Source organism: Gigantopelta aegis, chromosome 11, assembly GCF_016097555.1.
Source record: "Gigantopelta aegis isolate Gae_Host chromosome 11, Gae_host_genome, whole genome shotgun sequence".
Taxonomy (NCBI): domain Eukaryota; kingdom Metazoa; phylum Mollusca; class Gastropoda; order Neomphalida; family Peltospiridae; genus Gigantopelta; species Gigantopelta aegis.
Genome location: NC_054709.1, coordinates 21,771,492 through 21,781,719, shown reverse-complemented (window position 1 = coordinate 21,781,719; position 10,228 = coordinate 21,771,492). Strand labels below are relative to the sequence as shown.

Here is a 10,228-nt window from a genome sequence, read left to right as displayed (position 1 = left end):
ACTACAGAGACAATTTTTCTCCATTTTGTTTTCCATAAAACGTAATTTCTCAGATCTCCAAGATATTTTTGGGAGGATTCAGTATCCCAACATTAGGTTAAAAATCCATGTTGGACCAAATTCGAAAAAAAGTTCAGTTTGTTTTGTTTAACAACACCAGTGCACTAGAGCACATTGATTTATTAATAATCGACTATTGGATGTTAAACATTTGGTAATTTTGACATATAGTCTTAGAGGAAGGAAGGAACAACACATTTTATTTATATGGCGTCAGACATATGGTTAAGGACCACACATATATTGAAAGAGGAAACCCGCTGTCGCCACTTTATGGGCTACTCTTTCCGATTAGCAGCAACGGATCTTTTATATGCACCATCCCACAGACAGGGTAGTACATACCACGGCCTTTAATATACCAGTCGTGGTGCACTGGCTGGAACGAGAAATAGCTCAATGGGCTCACCGACGGGGATCGATCCCAGATCGACCGCGCATCAAGCGGGCGCTTTACCACTGAATTACGTTCCGCCCCTTATAGTGTTAGAGAGAAAAACCTGCTAGTAAACGTTTTCCGTTAGTAGCAAGGTCTCTTTTATATGCACCATCCCACAAACAGGATAGCACATACCACGGTCTTTGATACACTAGTCGTGGTTTACTGGTTGGAACGAGAAATAGCCCAGTCATGGGCCCACCGACGGGTATCGATCCGAGGCCGACCGCGCAAGAAGCGATTGCTTTACCACTGGGCTATGTCTCGCCCCCTAAAAGAAAAGCCCGCACATTTCTATGTAATGGAACCTGACTAATAGGTGATTCCTATCAATTAACAACAAGGGTATTTTACGTGCACTTTCCCACAGACAGTATCCGCTGGTTCCCAGTCTATGGTCGCAGACTGTATGTGTGTGGTGTGGGAGTGTACTAGAGTAGCAGACGTGTGTCGAACCCATGACCCAACAACGCTCAGTCTGACTAAGCTACGATTCGCATCTGCACACATTACCATAGCGTGTAATTATCGTGGTAACAAAAACGTTTCGTGGTGGATCATGTGTATAACTAGGGATGGGTGAGTGGGTGAGGGAGGGAGGGAGCAGGTGGCGGTTGTTGAAGACACTGGCGTGGCCCTTTACCTCCCCCCACCTTTATATATTTGTCTGTCGCCCCATAACTCACTCACAGACAATGTTTAAACCCCATCCCACCCCACCCCAAAATAAAATCCTGGTTATATTAGTTGAAGAAGACGCTATGTTATTGTTTCCTGATATTTTGTAATGGTATCTGAGGCGGCTATTTCTCGTTCCAGCCAGTGCTCGACGACTGGTATATCAAAGGCCGTGGTATGTACGATCATGGCTGTGGGATAGTGCATATAAAAAAAATCCTTGCTGCATTAGAAAAAATGTAGCAGGTTTCCTCTGTTGACTACGAGTCAGATATACCAATAGCCGATGAATAATTAATCAATGTGCTCTAGTGGTGTCGTTAAACAAACCAAACTTTAACTGAGGAGGACCAAGGCGAGTGTGCTTGGGAAGAGTTTTGAGGTCGAACTCCCGCCCACCCACCCCCCCACCCCCCCCCCCCCCCCCCTCGCCACACACACATGCTCAAGCTAATTTTCTAAAACAAAAAAGTCAATATATTTAACGGGGAAGCTTGTTTCGACACCCCTGTAAATTTCATTGGCTCATTGCAGCCTAGAACCCCCGTTAAAATTCAGTCATAGCGCCTGGGCCCACAACTCCTATAGCATTCACGTTAGGAGAGCAGGTTCATGCGAATTGAGTGGTATACACCCGTCACCAAATCCGTCCAGGGCCGTACCTACCTAAAATAACTAGGGGCTGAGCAGTTCAACAAAAGAATCAGGAGCAGAGTAATCTAGGGTCATTTCCATCTAAACAAGGACAGTGTTTAGTATTTTAATGAGGGGCAACACTCCCACCCATCCACTCATTTTAGATTTGGGGGACCCACTTGGGGGGGGGGTACCCACATTATGTATGTATGATTTTATCAAATTTAATACAGAATAAAAGGTATGATGGGGGGGGGGGATGACCCCCGTGGCCCCCTCGCTACGCCACTGCACCCATCATTTAGGTAGGCCTACAGCTATGCCCTCCCATAATCTACCCTTAATTTCTGTTTGTTACAAAGTACGACTCTACCATCCCACAATCTACCCTCAGGGGTGGATTATGCTTTCCGAAAAAATATGTAAATATTTATAATTTGAAATTATATATTTTACGTGGATATCAATTTAGATCTATCTACGTGGTGAGGTTGGGGTTTTTTTTTTTAGCTGAGGGCGTTCCGTGCAACTGGGAACACCCCCTCCCCATAATCCGCCCTGATCCTTAATGTATGTCTGTTACAATAGACGACGTGATGCTTTCTTGACTCTTCGTTGGGTCAAATGAACTTGATACATTCGTCTCCAGAAAGAAAAAGTCAGTCTGAGCCCTCGTTTCGTATTCTGTGATCTGTTTAACACGGCTGACCCCGAATTAAAAGTCGTAAAACTCAGCTCGAGGTACAAGATGCAAGATTAAGTCGTGTGCGGTTTAGAATGTCTTATCTGAAAACGGGTCAAGTTCTACAGCCTTGATGTGTCGGGAGAAAACTCAACTTCGCCGATGACAAAGCAAAACTATGGAGCGCCTCTTGGTGCCATTGGGGTCAATGTGCTTATTTTGCACTTTTGTTAACAGATTTTATTTTTTTCTCTTACACAGTCATTTTAATGGACGGTCCCAGAATTTAGGTTCACAAAAGGTTTTGTTCAGCTTCCATGGAATCTGGAATTAAAAAAGAAAAAAAAAAGAAGGAAAGAAAGAAAGAGCACAAAAAACTAAACAACTGAGAATAATAGTACAATGCAAAATAGAATATTACTCGAAAGTATCCATCCATCTGTCCGCCCGCCCGTCCGTCCGTCCGTCTATCCATCCATCCATCCGTCCGTCCGTCAGTCCGTCCGTCCACCCGTCCGTCCGTCCGTCCACCCGTCCGTCCGTCCGTCCGTCCGTCCGTCCATCCATCTTGTTCGAAGGCTGATAAGAAGTGTAGGTGGACTTTAAAGCCGCACGCCCTAGTTCCATTCAGCGAAAATAAATTATAATTTGGTTAATCTACAAACCTGTAACACACTTAGATCACGTTTTTATCAAATGGAATGAAAAAGCAGGTTTTATATCGATAAATACCATGGGAATCCCCATGTCCCGATTGCTTGAAATAATTTTGAAAGTTAGTATTCTGATGTCACCGGTAAATGTCGCTCGAAGCACAACAATGCCTACGTCACGACAAATTTCACAGACTTGGGGTGCGTTCCTTTCACCTCTCCTGGACATGTTCCAACTGTTCTGTCCTGGTTGTATCCCCTCTCCAGATATCGTAAGACTTAGCAAAATTATTGGTTTTAAGGGTTTGTAACGTTTTGTATTGAGACACTTACTTGTCTGAACTTTATTGTTACTGAAAATGTTCACGAACTGTGAAGAAAAATCTCACAAATGAACAACAACAAATAGGATGTTGATTGCGCGAACCGTGCACGAACAAACAATACGAACCAAAATGATAACGGTCACGTGGTATACCAACGTCTGTGACATTGAAATGGAAATATCCCGTCTAAAAATAGATTACACCTTGTCTGCTCAACGGTTTTTTCTCAGAGGCCCGTGCCATTTTATGAAATACGAAAAATGCATTTTGTGGTATTACAAAAACCAGGATTACCAAAAAACACTTCAGGTGAATGGAAATGTATATTCTAAATAATAAACGGTAAGTAAAGTGCAATTTTATTTGTGAAAAAATGGGTTTAATAGCGAAAAACAACGCCGTAATGGTTAACAACTAGCCGTAACTAGGGTGTGTCCCTTTAATATTAATTACCATTTTTAATTGTATGAAACGTACTGGCGCGATCCATAAACTTAATGGTACATTTAGTGAGACGTTTTACACAGTGGTCTTGCAATACAGGTGCGCTAACAGTGGATCGACGGAATGTTCGACTATTGGATGTCAAACATTTTATAATTCTGATTTATAGTCTTAGAGAAGAAACCCGTTTTTCCATTAGTAGAAAAGGATATTTTGTATGCACTCTTCCACAAACAGAACAGCACATTCTACGGACTTTGATATACCAGTCGTAGGGTACTGGTTGGTACGGGAAAAAAACTAGTCAGAGAATGAGCCCACCATGGATGATCGACCCTGCAACCAAAGCACCACCTCAGACGAGCGCATGAGTGGACATGACGATTTCTTATTGACAACCAGCGATATTTACTTAATAAGTTTAAAATAAGTGCATATATTTAAATATGTTTATACTTTGAGTGCATACATGTCGCATGCTTTTCAAGGACATTGTCATTTTCAAATTCCAGAGATTGTTTTAAGTACAACGACATTTGATTTTTGCTAACATTAGACACAAAAAAACGTGTGAAATTATGAAAGATACATTTTAGTTAACAAAAAATATTTGTCAAATTGGTAGAATTCCTTACAGTCTTTTCACAGACATCCAGAGCAGAAGTAGAAGAATGGCGAAAATCAGGACGAATTCCTCGAGGTCTTTAAAAAAAAGTATCATGTTAATGTCAGTCACATGCTACAAATAACAAATACCATCTGTGCTTCAAGCTTTAAACCAGACTTTCTGTGACTGGTGGTTTTAAATGACAAAGCTATTTTCGCGGGAAAACTCTCTTTACCGTCTGCGAATGTCGTCGGCTCTGTGAATTCCATGTCGAAATGCAAACATGCAGAAATTGTAGCTAGTTAATTAAATTCATTTTAGGAATATGGCTTCAGTTAGAACATTGCACTCCGATAATATACATATACATATACATATACATATACATATACATATACACATCAGATATTTTCTAAGAAATTAAAAATCATTTGAGTAAACTGTTCTTATGCTAACACGTCCAAGAGTTCTTGGTACATACGTAAGAAAATAATATAGCTATATGTGTGTGAAATGGCTATTTAATAAATGCAGCTATTTCTAAAATAAGGAAATTAACAAAGAATGAATGTGTGTTTTCGCAGTTCTCATTAAAACAAGTGCTTATAACTAAAAAATTAAAATATAATTAATAAGTAGCTTATATAGTTAATGTTTTGTTTGCTAGGAGTTTTATTTATTTGAGGTTTGTTGCTTTCTTTCTGTTTATTGCTCATGTTAAGACAGCCATATTGTAAATGATGGGCGATATACTTTATTATTTGTGTTAGCATTCTTGCACAGGCACAACATAAATACAATACTGTGATAATGCATTTGGTTGAGTTTTCTCGAAAAGCCGACATGTGTTCCGAACTCACTGAAAACATGTCAGTGGGCGGGGCTTAAACAACATCTCAGACCAAACCAAACGATAAATTCGAAAAAGAAAAACCACTTGTAATAATTCTATACTGCAGTTATACGTACTATTATAACAATAACTATGAAGACATACTGTAAGAAGTGTTTTGAAAATGGTTACACGAGTGCAGAAAATTAATTAAAAATGAACATAAATTAAATAAAATGAAAAGTCAAATCATTTCATTTTATTCTTTGAGTTGCGTGTGCCTTTATGAAATATTATTATTATTGTTATTATTATTACTATTATTACTATTATTATTATTATGCACTAAAAATTACACGCTATGTCTACGCTATATTCAACAATATTTTTTTTAAGGATACAAATTATTTATGGTTAATATCTATAAAACAAAACAAAAACAAAAACAAAAAATTCTAATATCGTTGACCTCGCTTGACCAAGTAATCATTGTCAAAATCAGTTAGTCGAAACAGCCAAACTAACGGTTAATTGAAGAAAAATCTCTGTTGGCGTTTCTAACGGGACCTTAAGTTTCGCCATAATCGCTTGGTACCAGCAGCGTTCAAGTTAGGCTAGTATTCTTTAACGAAGGGTCACCGACAATTCCCGAAACTGCGCTGCGATTGGCCAATTTCTTGCAAAGGGTATATTAAAACTGTGAGACAGGAACACGTCTGTTCGGTCGCAGTCCTATGTGAGACTGCTAACCAGAGAATAATAAAATAAACTTTTCCACTGGGAATCCGATGTTGCAAGCGACCAGCTTGTAGGCACGGGTTATCCCGGTTTCAGAGAGAAGCCCCAACAACGGCTTCCAGTTTGGGCGTGCTGCACTATTTTTTTTCAAAATTCTATTTCTTTGGATGACTCTGTGATACGTTGAACTCAGTTGCAATGGCGTGCGGAACGGTGCGTTATTGGAAGGAGGGCGTCTTCATTCTAATCCTCGCTGTCGTGGCTACCTCGGCGGCGCCGGAGAAAGAGAGAAGTGAGTATGTTGCCGACGTAGTTTGTTGAACGTAGACGGTTTTTGTTTTGTTTCAGACGAAACGCCCGCGCCCTTGCATGAATCCCCCCCCCCCCCCACGTCTATTCGCATGTGGAAAAACTATTATATATCATTAACTGCAGAACACAATAGCACAGATGAAAAATGCTGGGTTGTCATAGGGGTCGAAAGTGGGGGGAGGGGGCAGGAGGAGGTGTGTGTGTGTGGGGGGGGGGGGGGCAAAGCTCTCCAACTGTGAATATTAAACAACCGTACCCCCATCTCCGCAGATGTAAGGCTGATTAATGTATAATGTATTCTTCCATTGGCTTGCAATTCCGACGTCTATGCTTTCTGAGTTTGTGTAACAACATTTGAGGGTTTAAATCATTCTTTAATATCTCAAAGACCAAAATAGCTGCTAATTCAAAGATATATAGCATGGACACCTTAATAATAAAAGAAGAAAAGGGGGGGGGGGGAGCAAATTTGGGTGGTGAATTTAAAATGTATTATTAAAGATATAGGTAGACTTTGAAAAATAATAATACAACGTACGTTCCGTACCATTGTTAAACAAAGGGGAGTGGCATTGACCAGTCACTCCGTTTGATAGACAGCTGACTGACAGTCCAACACTTAACAGTCACGTGACGGCAATATGTGGGTCAGCTTGGGTCAGTAATATGGCGGACAGGCATGAAATAAATACCAAAGGCTTATACGTCAGCATTTTCTCAGACATATAGTTTACATTAGTTCCAGAGATTTATCGCTAAATCTGCCATGCTCAGCATCTTTAGGTTTACTGATGAATGCTTTCTTAGTCCCAACCTGATAGAAGGAGAAATAGGCCAAATGAAACGTGGTTGTTAACATTTAATTACAACCTGCAGATTTATTTGATCGCATTTAATGGATTGGTAATGCAATTTGAAAACAATCCCACTAATAAAAACATACATTATTTTTAAATTCACAGCTTTTAATTTTTCATATATATTTGTTTTAATTTCTTAAACTATTCTCCTTCCACATTTAGCCAAATACAGATTATAAAAAAACACCGCCCCTACTACAACAACTACTACTACTACTACTATTACTATTAACAACCACAACAACAACAACGTCATCTGTTATTCTCGAATGGTATGAGATAGAAAAGTGAAATATATTGCTGTTTTGATTTTAGCCAAATTACAAATTGTGATGTATATATTTTAAAAGCACACACACATACACACACACACAGAGAGAGAGAGAGAGAGAGAGAGAGAGAGAGAGAGAGAGAGAGAGAGAGAGAGAGAGAGAGAGAGAGAGAGAGAGAGAGAGAGAGAGAGAGAGAACATCCCCGCCAACCACCCCCCTCCCCCCAAACAACAAAATTTAAAAAAAAAAAAAAAAAAAAAAAAAAACGATTTAGCGATGAAGTACAAGTGTACTAATTTCCTGTCTGTATGTCCCATATATCATTAACAGTGACACAGAATATGTTACTATTTCCTGTCTGTATGTCCCATATATCATTAACAGTGACACAGCATATGTTACTAATTTCCTGTCTGTATGTCCCATATATCATTAACAGTGACACAGAATATGTTACTATTTCCTGTCTGTATGTCCCATATATCATTAACAGTGACACAGAATATGTTACTATTTCCTGTCTGTATGTCCCATATATCATTAACAGTGACACAGAATATGTTACTAATTTCCTGTCTGTATGTCCCATATATCATTAACAGTGACACAGCATATGTTACTAATTTCCTGTCTGTATGTCCCATATATCATTAACAGTGACACAGAATATGTTACTATTTCCTGTCTGTATGTCCCATATATCATTAACAGTGACACAGAATATGTTACTATTTCCTGTCTGTATGTCCCATATATCATTAACAGTGACACAGAATATGTTACTATTTCCTGTCTGTATGTCCCATATATCATTAACAGTGACACAGAATATGTTACTAATTTCCTGTCTGTATGTCCCATATATCATTAACAGTGACATAGAATATGCTACTATTAAAAGTTAAAGTTTGTTTTGTTTTACGACACCACTAGAGCACAATGATGCGTTAATCTTCGGCGATTGCATGTCAAACATTTGGTAATTTTTGACATATAGTATATAGACTTAGAGATGAAACCCACTACATTTTCCCATTAGTAACGAGGGATTTTTTATATGCACCATCCCACAGACAGGATAGCACATACCACGGTCTTTTATGTACCAGTCATGGTGCATTGGCTGAAGTGAGAAACAGCCCACTAGGCCCACCGACGGGGATCGATCCCAGACCTATTTGTTTAAATATGCCTCAGAACATTTTAAGACTATATGTCAAAATTACCAAATGTTTGACATCCAGTAGTCGATGATTAATAAATCAATGTGCTCTAGTGGTATCGTTAAACGAAACAAAACAATTCTAAAAAAAAATTCTAAGGATATTTTTGTTTCGACTTACTTTTACTCCGTCAAGTTCAGTAAAAATGACCAAATGTTTGATATCCAATAGCCGATGATTAATAAACCAATGTGCTCTAGTGGTGTCGTTAAACAAAACAAACAAACGTAAAAAAATTCTAATGATATTTTTGTTTTGACTTACTTTTACTCTATCAAGTTCAGTAAAAATGACCAAATGTTTGACATCCAATAGCCGACGATTAATAAATCAATGTGCTCTAGTGGTGTCGTTAAAACAAAACACATTTGTAACTGTAGAGTGCAGAGAATAGTCGATTTATTTATATCATCATGCACCTCATCCTTCTGACAGATGCTCCTTTAAATTATGAAATTATAAAATTATTTCTTTTCTTTAGTTTGTCTGATATACAAGCAACTACTTTTGAAAAAAAAAAATATCAAATGTTTTACCACTGGCTTGACACAAAACCATTTTAACCAAACCTTGGGAGTTTTTGACAATCTCACGTTCCAGCCAGTGCACCACGACTGGTATACCAAAGGCCGTGATATGTGCTTTCCTGTTTGTTGGAAAGTGCATATAAAGTATCCCTTTCTGCATTAGAAAAAATGTAGCGGGTTTCCTCTATTGACTACGAGTCAGAATTACCAAATGTTTGACATCCAATAGCGGATAATTAATTAATCAATGTGCTCTAGTTGTGTCGTTGAACAAAACAAACTCTTTTTCTTCTTTTTTTGAGAATTCACATGTGACTAATCCCATTTGTGTGGAAGGCCTTCTGACAATATACTGAAAGTCTTTAAGGTTTAACGATTAAAACGGATATTGGGTGATGTACAGTGGCGGATCCAAAGAGGGTCCCCCCCCCCCCCCCTCGTTTGAAGTTCCCTTTTTATGACCTTTAAATTCCTCATCCACAGTATACAGCACTAAATTGCCCTGAAAAGCGTCTGAGTATCTTTACATCAAACGTTTCCCCCGAACACCTGTATAGATCTCGTTCCCTTTGGGAGTTCGGTTTATTTGTCTTCGACAAACTCAGACTTGACACTCCTTTACAAAATCGTCAGTGGCAGATCCAGAAAATCCATTTAGGGGGTCCCCAATGACATGAGGTGGAATGCCAAGGGAACTTTGGGGGAGGTTTGGAGAGGAATCGTAAAAAAAAATTAAAATTAGTATATAATAAAATTATAACTCACAAACTTCAGGGGGGCGGGCCCCTGCCCCCTCCCCCTAGATCCGCCTTTGGTCGTGGATCAGAACCTGGTCTAACAATGTTTAGAACTAATACACAGGAGAAGAAATAATAAAATTTGTTTTGTTTAACGACATACTAAATCACATTATTGATTAATCATCGGCTATTGGATGTC

The 10,228-nt window shown here is 38.9% G+C and overlaps 1 protein-coding gene across 2 annotated transcripts in view; it reads left to right on the top strand.

The window, feature by feature from the left end:
* The first annotated feature begins 6,086 nt into the window (after positions 1–6,086).
* LOC121384981 (collagen alpha-1(I) chain-like) overlaps positions 6,087–10,228 on the top strand; it is a 94,664-nt gene continuing 90,522 nt past the window's right edge. The window contains exon 1 of one of the 2 annotated variants that reach the window (XM_041515490.1): positions 6,087–6,387. In XM_041515490.1, the coding sequence (XP_041371424.1) occupies positions 6,294–6,387 (94 nt within the window). In that variant the 5' untranslated portion in view covers positions 6,087–6,293. The remainder of the gene's footprint in view (positions 6,388–10,228) is intronic. The other variant, XM_041515491.1, reaches the window with a different exon arrangement.